Source organism: Gasterosteus aculeatus, chromosome 6, assembly GCF_964276395.1.
Source record: "Gasterosteus aculeatus chromosome 6, fGasAcu3.hap1.1, whole genome shotgun sequence".
In the NCBI taxonomy this organism is placed as follows: domain Eukaryota; kingdom Metazoa; phylum Chordata; class Actinopteri; order Perciformes; family Gasterosteidae; genus Gasterosteus; species Gasterosteus aculeatus.
The window spans coordinates 5,788,623-5,806,875 of NC_135693.1; the positions used below are offsets into that span (position 1 = coordinate 5,788,623).

Genomic DNA, 18,253 nt, shown 5'->3' on the forward strand with positions numbered 1-18,253 from the left:
GGGGGGGGGGGTTGTTGTTGTGAAAGATTTCTTTTCAAAAGATTTTTTAAATACAATATAAAAATTATATTATATAAAAAAAAAAGAAAATGGGTTGAATAACTATGAAATGAATGTGCATCAAAGCCTCAACAATATGCTTAAAAACCGCCACTCCTACAAACAACCCTGATTGTCAAGAGATGTAAAGGGAATGCAGAGTAGTTTTTCACCTCATACTGGGTGGTGCTTGGCGACGGCCGGGAAGAAGCAAAGTGACTCCAACCGGAACCCAATCGCACCGTCAATCAAAGTAGTTCCAATTTCCACTACTTCTGCTGTGACAATAACACACTGCAGATGATTTTCAAAATAAAATAGACTTTAATGAAGACGTTTACGGTACCAGCGTGCATCTATGACCTTTAAACCCATGTAAATCAAGACAAAGCACTCACTGCACAAAAACATACAACACAACAATCCTCCGCATGCCATCGTAAGCACAACACAACAAGCAAGTGGCATGGCTTGATATTCAGGGTTGGGAGGTGAGAAGTAGGAGCTTCAGCCCGTCTATACGGGTATCAGCATGCACTGCACACCAAAATCTGGCACTAGCAGGTCTGTTTGATTTATATCCTGTCTGATGTTCAAGGGAAAGTCACTACTTTCTAAATGCGACTGTATCCTGGCCTGTAAACAGGACTGTGTGTGTGTGTGTGTGTGTGTGTGTGTGTGTGTGTGTGTGTGTGTGTGTGTGTGTGTGTGTGTGTAAGTAGTTAGGATAGGTGCTGCTGAAGTCCATGTGTATAGATAGTATGAGTCGCTGACCAGTAGTGATGTTAATGGTTGCGTGTCAGCACTGTGGTCACACACATGCAAAACATCTTTTGTTGCTGGATCACACTGTTAGATTTAGTTTTATTTGTTTAACCAATGTATGACTATAAAGTGAATGTATGACTACAAAGCTCAGAGCGTTCCCATCTTTTTCTCAGCTGGCTTCGCGATGCCGCGTGTATTTTTTCCGTATGAAGCTCTCGGCTCATTGGGAGATCTGCAAACATGAGCCAGTTTACCCGAGCACATGTCCACGCATTGATATGCTTTAACAGAACAGCCATCCCTGCAAAAAGTAAGGTTTGACATTTATGACAAGACACTTATTTGACCTTACTGCAGACGTGCAAACCCTTAGAAGTATACATCATTTTCACTCTTACATTTCACCTTTTCCCTAAAACAATTCAGATAATATTATTACAGAGGGAAAACATTGACGAACAATATGGGCCCAACATTACTGAAATTTAGCAATTTGGCGCAATAACACTAGTGTTCTTTTCTTTTACTTTTGCAAACACCAAATCGTGACAACCCGGGGACGTGGCTTGAACATTCAAACCTCAAATGGGCCCTTTTTACAGCAGTAATTTCCACTTCCTCGCATTCAACACAGGTGTAAAAGATCAAATGAATCACAGTTCAATTCTCTTTGGTGTCACTCCAGTGAGTCAGCGGGCACAATACCAGCGTCCTCGCCCACCTAAATGGAACATTTTAATTATAGCCCTGGTTTCCCTGCGAGAAGGCCAAATAACTGCTGTGAAAAGCGTCTATAAAGTATTTCAAGTTGAAACATTGGTATCGTCACCATTAAAATCGTGAGAAAATCGCAAGTATTTAACCAGCAACAAAACACATTTTATATAATTTTGTTTGCTATGAATTTGGGTTACTTTAGCCATAAAATAGGATTTTACTGGTTATGGCAGATGAAGCTTATTTTGCCTAAATAACAAATATTTAATTTCGGCAAATTGGATTTAGTTTAAAATTGTGTTTCTGCCAGACTTATTAACTTTGGTCCAAATATCATCGGTGGTGGGAATCTACCATTTGATGCTGCTGCTGAAATAGACAGCAGGGATCCTGAACCACACATACGTGATGAGCAGTGATACTGAGACTATACGCCACAACAGCTCTCAGGGCGGACACAGAGACAAACAACCATCCACACACCAATGGGAAATTCACAGTTTCCAATCAACGTAATCCCCAGAGCTCGTCTCTGGGCCGTGGGAGAAAACCCACGCGGACGCGGGCAGAACACAGACAAACCACCACAGCGCCGCCCCTTCAATCCCCAACAAAAACGTGTGGATTAATCCCGCTTTTAGCTCCAGTGTGAAAACTAAACAAGTTTCATGAAAAAGTTGTTCTTAATTGGAAAAAAAACGAGTGCGATATGAGCCGTCCTGCCAGTGGTCATAATGGTGTCATCTTATGGTAATTATATCAAGGCATAACAGTTGATTTGGCACATATACAACATTTTTGCTCCTACCAGGCTGTCACTCACAACTTGTCAATCACAGCAGTTTGGTCAGTGGCTCCGCGCTTAAAACTGCGGCATTGTCGGTGCTCCTGGAGGGACGCGCCGTAAAGCACTTTCACAAATGGGTCATGTTCTGGCTACGACCCCTGTTCTGTATTTAAGTACGCTGCGTTACGTTCAGGACGTTAGTGGCCTTTTAGGTGGGCTTCGTTATGTATGCAACGGTGTTGCTAAGTCACTGTTGCCTTTTGGTTTCACCCGGCTGCTGGTAGAATTTTCCCTCTTTACACTACAGACGTACGTATATGTAACTTTATCCTTCTCTTCCACCAAAACCACGGCCACGCAGGGCACCGTAGTTTGCGGCACGAGGCCAATGACTGAGCCGCCACGTTTAACAGGTTGGGAGTGACGTCGGTTCAGGGCCACGCGTGATTGTAAAACACACTCAGTACATTTTTGACATTTTTAACATGGTGAATCACTGCAGCATAGAAGAGAGTACAACGGTGTTTTGACATATATCCAGTAATAGTGATAAACATGCACCACAAACACAAGAAGACATTTTGACGCACTACATCTACTGTCCGACTTTGTGACAGCAGTTAGCTTTAATATTGCTGTAGACCTGTGCTTATGATGACAATATTCATCGCCTTCGTACATGGCTGCTTGGCTAAGCCGCTGTTGTGCTCGCATATTTATTGGTGCATCGTATCATCCCAGCGCCTTTGCACAGCGTATTGCAATACAGGCAGTGAACTGCAATCTGTGTGTGTGTGTGTGTGTGTCTGTATGTCGCTTACAGCTGTGCGTGTGTGTGTGTGTGCTTGTTGATCCCCTGCTGGCATACTTCATAAATATGTTGTTGTGCTCCATCTGCAGCTGAGGCAACAGGAGACCGGCATCTCCAAGTCCCATTGACCTACACTATGAGATGTAAGCTCTGTCCCCAACTCTAAACTAAAGTAAGAGTGTCCCAATGTAGAAGTCCGCTGCATCCTCTTAACGAGCGGAGATGAATGAAGATGCGCCGCAAAAGCCAAGCACTGAAACTGCAAAGAAAAACAACGCTTTCTCTGCAGAGCCCGTCACGGGGCTTCAAAGGAGAGGGCCGGGGCGGGATGAAGGGCTGGATGCATTTTGGTATTTGAAAGACTGGCTAGCCTTCAGCTAACTGATGTCAGGGTTTGGCTTTTTTTCAGCCGACTTCTGTCACTTTTTTTGAAGGGAGACGCGAATCAAGTTGAATCAAGTGTCCTCTAATGTGAGGTGTGCGATGACATCCGAGTCTCCAACGACTCAACAGACAGTTCTGAGTATTCCTGTTTCTAGCTTTTCCTTTTTACACCCTCTGTTGTGCTTTTTTCTAACATTCAACAAACCATCATGCTGGTTAACAAAAAACTTTTTTCTAGAGTTTGATATTTTGTGTCTGTAATAAATGAATTAAACAGTTACACCTTTCAAAAGCTGACTGTTCTCAACACCACGGTGTCACGGCTCCCCAGGAAATGTATATGTATGGCTGTGCAGCTGGCTAACGTGGACTCTGGGGGGGGGGTTGTTAGAGGAAAGCTATCGGGATGCGTTTTCCCCCTCACATTGGACACACTTTGTTCTCTGGGATGGGCAGCTGGGCAAACGAGACACAGTCGGTTGGAGAATCGTCAGACCTGGGCGACACGGTGCTGCTCATGGGGATGCGCGTCGCAATAGCTGACATTTCTCCCGTTTGACTCATTCCAGGTCGCTCTGAGGTCGGGTCCAGGTGGCCATCTGGGATGGTTCCTCTGCCACTGAAGAGCTGGATTAGGCACTTCCTGAACTGGACAGAAAACAAGAAGAAAAAAAGGGGTTTAGCTCCAATAAAATGATTTAAAATATTTGCGGGCCATATTTATCGCACATGAAAAAGTTGTCTTAAAGAACAGTACAGTGCTCCCTCACCGGAAGACAATGTGAATATACTCTGTTACAAGTAAAAGCCCTACATTCAAATTGTTGAGAAAGACAAAAGTATTAGTATCTAAACACACAAAAGTAAGAAGAATACTCATTATTACTATTGACATATGCTTATATTATGGTAACGGCAAAAGAGAGGATCTCTTTGTCGGATTGGTGCAGCTGCAGCAGTAAAACGCGCTGTACTGGACCGACGTGGTGGAGAGGTTCACTGGGCAGTCTACGCTCAGACCCTCACCTATGGTCACAAACTCTGGATCCTCACAAGAACAAGGTTGCATGAAGAAGTGGCCGAAATAAGCTTTTTCCGTAGAATGGCTTGCGTTTTTAGTTTATTTGAATATTAAATATCTAAGAATCTGAATCTGCAAAGTAGCCTAACAAGTAACTCCTACTCTCAAATATATTTTGTGATGTTAAAAGTACAATATTTCCCTGTCAGATGTAGTGGAGTGAAAGTATAAAGTTACCAAAAATGGAAACGCTCAGATTCATGTGCCTCAGAATTGCGCTTAAGTACAGTACTTTAATGGCCTAAATGCACTTTGTCCTTTATAGACCATCGTCTAAATTGGAGTTCAAAGTGAACCAGATTGATGTATTCAACTACGGTACTCACTAACAGCCCCAATCATTGGTTTCCACATTACTTCATATCTGAAAACACTAATTGACCTTTTAACAGAGTCAAAGCTCCCACTTTGTGAAGCCCCAGGGACAGCTCATTATTCCTGACCCTTAATGACCCGACTGACTTAAAATGCAGGCCTCCTAAATCCTGCCCCCGAACCAGTGCTTTCAAACAGATGTGATAACTGTTCCCCTCCGATTGTTACTAAAGAAATCAAGACTACGCCTTTGTTCACTGAACTTATGTGAACATCTATTGTGTAACTCTTCCCTCCAACCTTGCACTATATAGCTGCTGCACAGGAATTAAGGTCATGAAATGTCACTTTAATGGCAGCATGAATAATGTGAAACACATTATCCCTGCACATCTACAGCTCATACTTCCATCGGTTTCATAAAACCATTGCAAAGGTGAATTCTAGAAAGCCAAAAGGAGAAGAAAGACTCCTGCAATTTGATGAGAAAATGCTGAAAATGTAGATGCTATCAGATTATATGTCAGGTAAATTCACACCTCATAGCTGAATTCATAGATGTTTTGGCCACTTGGGGGAAGCACATAGAGATGTTAACCGTATGAAGTTATATTGCTTACAATACGTATGTATTGTGCATCAGCACGGCTTTCTGGTCCCCATCTACCTCCATCTATTCTTTTAAGTGTGTTTTATTACTGCAGTTACTGTTTTAGTATGAGGGAATGCTGCACACCTAGTGGCAAACAGTCTGTTTTTACTTTTTTTGAGGCAGATGCAACAGATCTGTGGGATCCCGAAGATCCTTTATGCTGCAACCTGCTGCTGGATCACGATGATGAAAATAAGCCCCTTTGCTGTCTTCTCCAGGTTTGTGGACTGATCACATCGTGGATTAACGTTGGGGGAGATCTTCCCTCTTTTATTTCTGTTTTTAAAGCAGTCTGCTACGATTCTATTTAAGGCTGGTGCAAGTGAATCAAAAGCTCAGGGCAAAAAATACGAAAACACAAATACAAGTTGAGACACTTGAACTCTTTGGAGCTGAAAGTGGAATTTGTTGTGGATTTGTCACTCTGAGGTCACATGGTCACCGACTCAACGTATCTCCAGACAGCAATCGTTTGGGGGAATTCTGTTGTCAATCACTTTGCTTTGCATACTTACTGAGTTAAAAACATACCTTTTAACTGTCCAAAGAGTACGTTGGACCTTTTCATCTTGCAAAAAGTAGACCCGTGCACTGAGGTTGTGATGCCACGAGCCCTTGGGTGCTTCCAGCCATTGAATTCTCGCACAGCCGCACTCTTTGCATAGCCGTCCTCACACATTCCCTCTCAACAACGTTCTTTACGCAACAGCGCTTAGAAATGGCCTGTGCTCCCGGAATATGTGATCCATTTGTATCCCGACAAAAAACCTTTTTACACCGCCTGTTAAATAATAAAAACAAACACTAGCAACGGCAACCGAGAACGGCTACAATACACTATAGAGAATAGACCGGCACCATTCATTCTGATTATGAGTCATATAATGTCTGTGTTTAGATATCTAAATATGTAAAACTCACACATACATGACACCTGCGTGCCATCTGAAGTCAAACGCTTTGCCATTATGCCACTAATGTTGTCTTTTGTGACAGTACTGTGGAATCGGTGTGTGCCGGGGAATAAAATGTGGGTGAGAAAAGTCAAATCTCCGATTTACTTTTGGATTGCTTATGTGCTTCCGTCTTACATAACTTAATCTGACGTGAGATGTGGAAATTTATAAAATGTTCTTTCAACCTGAACCCTTTGACCAATCACATCCCAGCTTCGTGTGGCCAATGCATCATGTGACTCCCCTGCAACCCACCTCAACGTGTCATGTAATTCAGAGAATATCACAACGCGCACCAAGAGCGCAGCGGACTCCCATAACGCATTAGCAGTTTGGCTGACTCCAGTACACAGCGAGAGCAGTTCCAAAGTGGGGCATCAGATGGACGTGCAGAGCGCGTGCAGCTACATGGCAAGGGAGCGCCCTCACGTATAGCAGGTATTCTATAGCAACATCTGACATAGAACACTTTAAAGTTATGCTGAAAGCGTATTTGGATACGTTTGTCATAACTGGCCGTGACAGTTTTAGTGTTGTCTACAGGGAGTAGTATAAAGAATCCATCAGAAAATGTTCAATGCCGCACACTCGCCACTGATAACGGATCCCCGGAGTGAAAACGGGGTGGAACACATGATAACGTGCAAAGTGCTTACTGGGGAGGCTTTGGTTTAGATGACTTCCGAGGTTTTAGAGCTGCACAGGACAACTTTGTACAGCTGTAACTATTTGGTAACCAGGACGCAGGAAGACGGATGTGACATCGGTAAATTGGACACAGTGTGGTCATGTTTACCGGAGAGACACTAAAGAAGCAGGGTTGGTGATGCCGGCCTTTTAGGAACAGTTATCCCTGCAGGGCGTTGGCGTTCTGCTCGAGGACACAGTTTGGTCTATTTCTGGACCCAGGAACTGCTTTACAGATACTGTTCCAGTATCTACCATCAAATTGATGCTTGAAAATGTTCTTCCTTTTTGTCATTTTCAACCATTTAACAGGCTGGCCAGACTTTGATTAACGTCACAACATTAGAGTTGTAGAACATGGGCCTTAACAGGACATCACAATTCCCCCTGGTTGCAAATGGCAGAATAACAGGATGTTAACGCGTCATCAGCTTGCATGGAGGTTGATGGAGATGCCGGTATACGTAATAAAGAAAAAGGAACATAGACAACATTTGTTCCATTTTAAAGTAATACCAGCATCAAAATAAATCCACAAGATTCGTGTGACGGCATGTTTACGATGCTCATAATCATGTTTAGAAATGTTTTTTCGTTACACACCAGAGTCAAAGTAGTGGAGTAAGAACCGACACGCCGACTGTTAATGATCCCTGTTTGTCACACGTCACAACATCAAACAATCCACTCAGTGTTCCCTGAGAAGTGATTAAGATAAGTTAGTCAATGTTTCCACGGCCTGACCTTTTTAGCAAAGCTGCTTTGAATAAAACATTTATTAAATTAGGTGTCCTGTCAAGCAGCCACATTTTCCATTTAAATGGCTGTTGAATCCAGTTATGTAGCTCTTTGGTGAAACACTATAATCAGTCAGCAGCCGTTAGGCAGCCAAATGTCAGCTTACAAAAAACTGTTAATTAAAAAGAAAGTGTTGTTTTACAAATCAAAAAATTGCAACGTGGCTTAAACTAACTGAATTACAAAATAAATGAATCACATGTTGAGGCCTTTAATCTGAAAAGCCTTTTTCGTGTGTTTAAGAACTGCACATAATCCCGTTTTTTGATTGGCTGCTGTCATATAATCAATCTTTGAACCGCCTACATTAATTACAGAGAGAGACACACTGCAAAATGTAAATGGCAGGAAAAAAACTGCTCGCCTCACTCGCATGCCATAGGTGGCGCATGTATTTTTTAACAGAGCCACGCGTGGACAATTGTACCCTCTGGGTTCCATGTTTCATTTATTCACTCAGCATGCATTATTGAGGGACAGCCACGATGACACCCAACAACAACAGGAGGAAAAACATCTCTTCATTCTGCAGAAGCCTCCATCTGCTGCGTACAGTGACAGAGAGCACGGCTCTCGCTTTCCCTCCCTCCACACTTCGAGAAGTACTTTGATTCTGGCCAACGTCGACAAGCTTTGCATACAAGCCAACGCCACCAATCTGCCTGAATCAAGTGCAGAATCCCTTTTGGAGCATGAAAACTCTCAGTTACCTGCTTGTTCATGAAGACGTAGATTATCGGGTTGTAGACAGCAGCTGTCTTCGAAAAGAAGGCGGGGATGGAAGCCAGCCTGGGGTCAAGTTTGATGGACGGGTGGGATGTGACCAACAGGGAGAAGACTGCGTACGGCGTCCAGCCCACCATGAATGCCACGATCATCACCACCACCATCCGGGTCACCTGCCTCTCTGGCTTCTTGGCAGTGGCCAGTCGACCGTGTGACACCTGGAGGAGACAGAGAATCGCGACTAGCTATTAAGGATATTAACTTATACTTTATGTGTCAAAAGTTAAGGTGGCTGGGAAACGAAATGAAAGGGGGAAAAGTAGAAAATAAAAAGCTGTTTTTCCAAAATCCCAAATTAAAAAAAATTACAGATATACTTTGGAAATTGACCCTCCTACTGGCCATGTTGCTGACATTGAAGTATTGTATTGTAACAGCTGATATTTATATCCCATTTATATTGGAAATGTATCTGTAACAGCTTCAGTTCAGCCATGCCAATGAGTTTCTTTGTTTCCAGCATGTCGCCTGCCCTCCTGTTCAGAGTCCCTCGATACGTTACGCTCCTACATAAAGGAACATTATTCGTGTGCAAACTCTCCAGGGAACCCTTATTTTGGCATCGGCAATTCCCCTGTACAGCTTAGGTGTCACTGACGTGGCCCTTATTGCACATCTACTGCCACTTAATGTACTGTGGCTGCATTCACGGTCACTAGAGGTATTATTATATTAAATGTGCCCGTTTAGACTCTAACCTCCATGAAATAGTTGTAGTTTCCCACTTAACGTCTGTGGCCTTTAAAACGCGCTCCTCTCCGCATGCATGATGAATCTTAGTATAACACTGTAAAGAAACACGTTTCAACCAACAGTATCAACTGCAGCTACACCCTAAAACCACAGTATTTCCATTACAGCGTTTCCACCATAGTCAATATGTCAGGATAATGTTCTCAGCCAACGAGTGTAACCTGTCTGTAGATCGTTATGATTTCCACCCTTCTATCAGCACAAAGCACGTCTTTTCTGCTCTTCTACCAGAATTAAGCAATCCCCCATCCACAATATCAATGATTGTTTGGAAGGAATTATTTGTCGCTTAGAAAAATTCACAAAAAAACATGACTGAAACTAGAGGGATGCATTTATAAATGATTAGTTTTGTTCAGAACTACTGACCTTCCTGAGCTTCCGCAGCAGCTTTCCATAGCAGAAGAATATCACTCCGAGAGGCAGAATGAAGCAGGTGGCGAAGAAAGTGATGATGTAGCTGTGGTCGATCATGTTTGTTGAATACCTGTTCAGAGGAGAAGATCAACGATTAAGACAAAAAAACTAACTTTACACTCATATTGCATTTAAACTAATGCCAGCATATTATAATTTGATTTAAATCACGTTTTGCTGAAGGAAGAAAACAGGGAACTGTGAGAAAAAGTAGATGGAACTGTAGATTGCTCGTCAAACCATTTGTTTGGGAACATTTGTGCGTCCCTTCTAACAACCAGAGGGTTTATGATTCCATAATTACGGAGCTATGAGCTGTCTGTGAAATGTCATTTTGACATTCAGAGGCGTTTATCTGGCTGGAGACAAAGATAAGTAAAATAGTTATGCACCTCATTTGAGCTTCAGTTGAAAGGGAGACCAATCTCTGTGGCACAATGTCGGGATCTCCGATCCCCCCACAACAATTAGGGCCCCGGTCCACTTGATACCGTCTAATCTAATCCTGATGTCATTTCCAGACTGCCGTCAAATGAAAGAAGCAGCAGATTCATTTGTGAGGAAATACCTGGCGGACGGAGTGGCTTGTTTCTGTGTATTTGTATTCATGCATCTTTCTCCTCATTAAAACAGGGAAACGTGGCGCGCGCACACTTGTGATGCGTCGATTCATTCCTCATTAACATATTGCTATGTGACAGACAGAAAGGTACTTTATCATGCATGAAGATTTGTTCCGTTCATTCAAATTGCTTTTTTGAACAAAACTAATTATTAACGCTAGTGGGCAGTGCCATTCTGTGGTTAAGAAAGCCCTGTGTAGTTGTATGTATTTTCAAAGCAGTATCTGCAAAAAATAACTTGAGGTTATGGAATTGTAATTATCTGAAATCCCTGAAGTATTTTCTAGGACTCCTGTTCAGCTATTGGCCCTATTAATCATTCAAACTTTCTCCCTTAATTCCTTGCTCCTGAAGGCAGAATGCGAAAATGGAATTTTCTATTTGATTATCTTTCTTCTTATTGCCCCCTTACAATCCCTCATGCAACCTTCTGTAGTGCTCAAGTGGCTCCGCCTGGATTTACCACATTTGCCCTCTGGTTGTATTAAATCTACTCCTTTGACAACTTTGTGTCATTAGGCTACGGTTTTTGGGCCTTGCGGGATGCAGAAAATCCAGCTTTGAGTTGAGTACGTAGATGAATGTAGGTGGGTTTGTTTATTCAATTTAAAAAGCAGTCAAATTAACAATGTTTTATTTAAAAGGTCTGAAAAATCCTTAGACATTGATTGACCCATGCTGAGCATCCATGCGCGCCCACACTGCAACTTCCTTGAGCAATTGGAGATAAATTACCATGGAACCCACACTGCCACTAACTGCCCTCCCTAAACCAAAAATGATTTTCCAAAAATGTAAAAGCAATTAAAGAGACAGGCCGACACGAGGGTCAACAATATGCATGACATCGCCAGAATGTCAAACTAATTCAACGGTGAAAAGAGGGTAAAATAAAATGAGGTAGAAGCTAAAACCGACAGATAACGAGGTGAAGGTAAAACATCGCATCACCTGCGGATTGAAACAGAAGACAATGACAGTTTTAGTGACTTAATAAGCAGTTTTTGGCACAACAGCCAGAGAGCATTTAAATCTCCTACAGGAATGCTGCCGTCTGCCAAACGGACATTTAGATGTGAATCACATGAAGCAATCCGGTCAGATCTGTCAAACAATTACTTAAAGCTCATTTTAGGTTTGGGCCAGTTACAGATACACTTTGGTCTCAAGTGGGCCACACAATAAAATCATAAGGGGGTCGATTGGGGGGAGGGGGGTGCCGTGTGGATGGTCGACGGGGGGGGGGGGGCAGTTATTTCCAAGCGGGCGCTGCTGCCTGGAGTAACGTTGCCCACACTTCCGGCTCGCAAGCTACTTTTCACTCAACTTCTCGATCCAACTCATGGGAATCTACCCCCCCCCCCGTCCCGCTCGGGCAGTTCGCCCGAATAATAATAATTACGAGCAGTAGTGGTAATCAAACGGGACAGCAGCGCTGCATACCGGGAGCGAAAAACGAATCGATATAAAAAAACAACACAACGAGCCTCTCGTCTGTCAGAAGCGACCTTTACCCTTGTAAGGGCAAAGTCAACCGGCGGGCCGCACTAGACCCCCCCGGCGGGCCGGACCCGCCCCCCGTGCCGTGAGTTTTTCACCTGTGGCTTACAGGAATCAGTTTTCCCGCCTCCAGCTGGTGAGCCTGCCTGACAATTTACTCATTCCAACTTGGGAACTCAGTTATGCCTCACATTTGAAAGTTGAGGAAACTTGAGTCTTTCAGTTCTTTTTGCCGCTGCCTCTACGTGACACTAAAATATGGAGTCTTTACTGGAGTCTATGGATGTTACTCGTGGCTTTTAAAAAATTGGGAGGTTTCATTTTCAACAAATGTGTGCAGTATGAAGATAATGGGGAAAAAATGCACAAAAACTAATGCCCACACAATCAGAATCCGCTTCATTGGCCAAGTATGCCAATAAAGCTGATGTTGCATGGATTTTGGTTGAACTTTTGCATCAACGTACAAACGCAGCACAAATAAACAAGAAATATAAAATAAAACAAGGCCAACAAATAACTGTCTCATGGAGTTGAAGGATTTGAGCTGGCAATGTTATCTGTTTGTGTCTTCATTATCTTTTCTTTTCGGAGTCTGCATGGACCCAGAGGGGAAACAAAAGAAAACATGCTCATGTATGAGGTTTTGGAAATGCATCTCGGCTGCGCGTGAGGCAACACTGGAACACCTGTGCTTCACACTGCTGCTGTTAACCAAATGTTTTCTGACAGAACTCATAGTGCCTGCAGGCGGAGGTGCTCCATAAGGTGATCTCCTAATTGAATTGTCGGAACCGTTCATTCTCGCCCTGCTTCATCTTCACCACCGAATTCCCCACAAAGATTAAGGCAAACACTCCGCTATCTGCACGCCTTTGATCAAAGCCGCTGAATAGCATTACCCAGATGGCCCCCTTAAGGGCTGAAGTCAGAGCTGACCTGTTCCTTGACTCGAGACACATTTGAAGAGCGAGGGCTAATACAGCTGGAGCAGCGACGAAGAGCTGAGCCACAGGGCTGAGTTTGGAATGTGTATAATCTTTATCTGTTTAAAGGTGGGTGGTGAGACGGATCATTAATACGGGGTTATTTATGGGCTGAAGGTTATTTATGGGCTAAAGGTTATTTATGGGCTGAAGGTTATTTATGGGCTAAAGGTTATGGGTATGCATAAGATGAAATTATTGTATTAAGGGTCCTGGGGAATGTCAGTTATAAAATGACAGCAGGAGGTCTGAGTCTTCATTATTACACAGACCGGCCCCCCCACGACCCTCCCAATCATGTGTTTGACAGACAGACAGCCTCCCCGTGTCTATTAACGACGATGCTGAACTGTATGAGGCTGTAAACTGTCACATGATAAAACAACCCTTTTTTCTAGCTGGTCCTTTTTAACAAAGCAAACTCTGAAGTAATTTCCCTTAATAGGAAATGTTCTAGGGAATGCTGGAAGGGGTTTGCACAAATGTTCCTGGGAACTACAGAGCCCGCCCCCAAACAACACTTTAGACAATTAGACCATATTTCCTCTGCCAGCTTACGCACAGCTGAATTAAAGGGTCAAAAAATAAGTTTTGACAGAGGAAGCTGAGCTTGGCACATGTTCAGAGAGGTCAGAACCACAAGAACAACACAACTTAATACATCAGCAAATTTAGTTTAGTATGAGTATCGGTCCTTATCTAGTGTGAGCTCTTGAGATGCACGGGACATTTTACCTGTACCTTATTTACGCCCTATGTTATGTATGAAGCAGGAACCCCTGTAAACACCGCATGCAATAACTCTCTATTGGAGTCTGTGGGGGCCTTTGCACCAAGTGCTACTGTAGCGTTGCTTGGGGATGCTGCGATGTCATGGCAGGTATATTGCTCTGGACCTGAGGAAGCAAAGTGTTGAGTGTAAATTGGATGAGCTGTTCCCATGGAAGCTGCAAGCAGGACACCAGAGGCCTAACAATCGAACTGCGACCACAAAGCCGAACCGTGAACCTTCCTCCTCTGATCCCACGGGGGTCGCAGGTTTAAAGGGTTTTGTTTAAGCTTTGGAAAGCGAGATAATTGTTATTAACACACTGTCAAATAGCCAAACACACTTTGTCGTGTCACTTTCTGACAGTCGTTGGGTGGGGACGTGCAATGTTGGCAGAGCTGAGGCGGGTGATGGAGTGAAGGAAACAGCTGGTGACCTGAGGCTCCACCCACCTGTCAATCAAAGCGGGCGTGATCTCGATCATGCCTAAGTTTAATCCTCAAATATTATTTAAACAGGTATGTTGTTAACTGGTGGAAGAACACTAAAAAAACACTAATGGAACACAAAAAATATCATTTAAATTATTTTACTGCTTAACAAAAGAAATAAAAATGTTCCTGCGTCCATTTACGATAAGTAAACGCACTTTGGACGGATTAAAAGACGGATTTCTTCTGTTAATAAAAATCAACTCCTCCGTTTGTGGCAGGATTTGGAAATGTCGCGCTCTGAAACTGCTTCCACCCAAATACAATGAAGATGAATAAGATTTAGTTTTTAGCACAATTAAGCACTGACGATGATGTCAAAAATCACACAAACCATAGAAAGAAATGCCGAATCCATAACCCACACGCAGAGAGGATAGAAGGCTCGTTTCTCACCAGTCGGGCTCACAGGTGGTTCCGATCTTGCTTATGGTGTATCTGTTCCAGCCCAGCACTGGCGGGAAGGTCCAGATGAAGGAGAAGGTCCAGACGAACAGCAGACCCAGGATGGCATGTTTCGGTTGCAGTCGGATGTTCCCCAGAGGCCGGCAGATCACGAAGAAACGCTCGAACGACAGGACGGCGAGAGACCACAGGGCCACGATCCCTGAAGCAGAGGGCAGGAAGTCCTACAATTATTCTCTAATAAACACAAAAAACGTCAGCTTGTTCATTTATCATCAGGTCTCAAATGTCATTGAACAGATAATTCATGTATTTGCATCACAGTGTGCAATCACGGTTCTATATTTATTTCTAGACCTTATCCAGCTTGCTTTTGAAGGATGTCCCATAGTGCAATCACAGGTCTTTATTTCTGTGACTGCTGTACTGTGCAGAGGTAAAAGTGGTGGCAGAGATCCTAGAAATAGTTTTAAGAGCCAGGGCCATTTGGCACCTAAAGGGCTAAAAAAAAAAAGCTGTCTTTAATTATAGTGATAAGTCACTCTCACAGACCTGTTAATTACCCGTCTGTCCACAGTCAGGTGCTCCACGGTGTCTACTAGACTTAACTGGAGGGGACAAAGGAGAGAGGCGGAAACCAGGGTTTACGTCACACATCAAAAAGGTGTGTTTCTCTAGAAAACGGTCCATTGTCTTCAACCCAATGATGTAATATACTTATCGGTAAAGCCCAGGCGCATGTGACTAGAAACTAACAATGGGCGGAAATACTAAATACTTTCATCCTGAGCAGAAATTACAGGACACATACGACTCACTCAAGAGCCAGCTAAGCTTGACACCTTTCTTGTTCCTTCACATGTACATCCTACATACACACACAGAGACAGGTGTGCAACACAGCTGTCAATCAGCTGAAACTGCTGTCAAGACTCAAATTGAAGTGGCGTTTCAAACCCCGTTGAAGAAAGAAACCTATTGATTTGCCTCCTCTGACAATACTTTCTTACATCAGTCGGTTTCTTTCAGCCCGAGAACACAATGTGTTTTTTAGCAGTTTGCTGGAGAGCTCCAGTTGCCCTGTGTTGCCTCTTTTCACCCCCCCCCCCCCCCCCCCTTAATCGATAATACTCCTTAATAGTATTATTTTCTGTATACAATGCTTTATGACAACTAAGCCACCGCGATCCATCGTGCAATATGTCCACTTACAAGGGAGGGTTTTCTGTTGATAAAATAAGAGTCGGTTTTTTTATGACATCCTGTGACCTCCTGTGTCTGCTGTTCGAGTGGCCAGAATGGGATCGCACAAACCTTGTTACCAAATCCAATAAGGATCCTGCACCTGAATCGACCATGTATTCTCTGTTCTCTTCATTTAATGTACTGCGAGCCGCTCACCTCAACCAGATGCCCTAGATTCCACTTTGGGATCCTCTGTATTCCTTCTGAGAGCTTGATGGGAGTCCACAAAGCTCCTCCACAGACTTAGTTAAACGTTATTGGTGGTCACGGTGCTGTAACCTAATTATGGCCGGTCATGCACATGCAGTACGTGAGGAGGCTCCTGAGCATGGTTCTGAATTATACGATAAAGGCTCGCACAGGGTTGTTGGGTGTGATGTGCTGTCTTTTTACATGCACACGTAAAAAAGATCATGCGGGTCATATTTTTTTTAAAATCTACACTGCAGGCTCATGAAAGTTAGAGACACCAGTGACTTTTTCTATTTATGCATGAACTCAATTAAGGTCCCTGTCTTGTCCATTTTTATATAAGCTTTTACTTTGACATACTTAAGTCCTGCCTTGTGGGCAATGAGTGTTTAATTGTGCAGTGTGTCCAATCCTTTTACAAAATTAATTTCTAAAGCTGATCACAAGAAAGTATCCCCCATATATGTGGTGAATGTGATGTTTTTTGCTCTATGTACATGTGTATTGCAAATACACTGACATACTAAATGGAAATTTGACATTAACAAACAATAAATGAACAACCGGTCCAACCCTTTCCCCCCTTTTGGCAGCAATAGTAGTGTAAGAGATGCGTTACTTATATGTTTACCTCCCTCCCAGATGCACTAGAACTGAGCAGATGCTGAAGTCAGCGCTGATGGAAGGCTGAGGAGGATGCGCCATGTGCTCATCACACATATTTGCGATATCTTTTTATAAAAGCTCCAACACTGACACCTACAGTTATGGACGTTGCCTCAAGAAGCCCCGCAACTACAGAAGAAAAAAGAAACGGGAACAACTTACCGAAAAAAGTAACAGCAAACCCCTCCAAAACGCAAGCGCCCTTCCCAAGAAAGAAATAACCCCGAGCGTTTGTCAGGAAACTTATTACTCCACCGGTGAGAGAGACCAGGAAGTCTGCGATGGCCAAATTAACTATGATATAGTTCAGGGGCTGTCTGAGTTGTTTGTACTTGAAGGTGACAAACATGACGAGGAAGTTTTCGCTCAGGGACAACGAGGTGACCACAAACATGAGCACGGCCAGGATGGTGAAGTTCCACGGCGCGATGTTCTTGATGGGTCCATTGAACGGATCACTGGTGGCGGGCAGTTCGGCTGCCACGGTGTGGGATACGGCGTTGACTGACAGGCTTAAAGTATCCATTGTCCATGCCCACGGAGTCGGCCGCCTCGCCTAACCGATCGCCTTCCCCTCACACACACAACTTCACGCGGTCAACCTCCTTCACGGCGGCGCTCGCGCTACACGCGGCGCGCCGCTTCCCGTGCGCCTTGGCACCGGGCGCTCGCAAAGTTTCTGTTTGGTGATCCGCGTTTGCCGGAGCGCATGTTGGCGCACCGGAGTTGAGAAACCTGCCGCAAAACACGTTTGTGAAGAGCCGTTTGTAAAGCGTGGATCTCGGTGCGTGGCGCGCAGCACGCGGCGCGGGCACAGGCGATGTCTTGAAAAGGCGCTGACAGCGAGCGCACGAATGACCGATCGGTGGCATCTTGGGGGCTCTTATATAGTGGGCTGCGCCATCACCGCTGACCTCCAGGAGAGGTGACGGGACGCCGGGGGGGGGGGGGGGGGGGGCTCCTCGTCATGTGCACTTCTTTTGCGCGCTGCAGGGCAACAAAGTCTCCAAGCGTGACGCATGCAGCGTCCGGTGGAGGACGGAAGCTTATGCCAAAGATCAGTTCCACTCTGCACTTTAGACACTAAATTACTTTATTTGTTTTAGTTCAAAGTTCAGGAATTACATGGTCCTGGTGGCTTTGCTGCCTAAGGACGCAACTAAGCAGGGCAACTTGTCACAGTGGACGTTATCGTTTTGAGTCAATTTTAACTGGTTCACCTAAAAGCATGTACAAGACACGTCAATCAACATGAATAAATTCACCCACTAATGAACTGCTGCAGTTTTCTGCTGGTGTCTGTATGGTTATGAAATGCAGGCGTAGAAATGCCTTGTCTGCCTGCTGATAATTGCAATCAATAGCACTCCGGCTGCAGCTAAATGTGCCACCAAGAGGTCCACTTGCATAACCAGCTGGGCTGTG

The 18,253-nt window shown here is 44.0% G+C and overlaps 1 protein-coding gene across 1 annotated transcript; it reads right to left on the minus strand.

Annotated features, from left to right (window-relative positions):
• Positions 1 to 340: 340 nt before the first annotated feature.
• Positions 341 to 17,723, minus strand: valopa (vertebrate ancient long opsin a). The gene is made up of 5 exons (XM_040179264.2): positions 16,991 to 17,723; positions 14,717 to 14,927; positions 9,904 to 10,021; positions 8,706 to 8,939; positions 341 to 4,154 (listed from the first exon to the last, which is right to left on the minus strand). Exons 1-5 carry the CDS (start codon positions 17,352 to 17,354, stop codon positions 3,927 to 3,929), a joined length of 1,155 nt encoding a protein of 384 aa, XP_040035198.1. The 5' UTR covers positions 17,355 to 17,723; the 3' UTR covers positions 341 to 3,926.
• Positions 17,724 to 18,253: the final 530 nt, after the last annotated feature.

Bases quoted from the DNA above. Each gene is read 5' to 3' on its own strand.
- valopa (XM_040179264.2), bottom strand. From the start codon at position 17,354: ATGGATACTTTAAGCCTGTCAGTCAACGCCGTATCCCACACCGTGGCA. The intron at 10,022-14,716 runs GTGAGAAACGAG...TCCTCTGAACAG, and splicing joins ACCACCTGTGAGCCCGACTG to GTATTCAACAAACATGATCG. The intron at 4,155-8,705 runs GTAACTGAGAGT...TTTTCTGTCCAG, and splicing joins ACGTCTTCATGAACAAGCAG to TTCAGGAAGTGCCTAATCCA.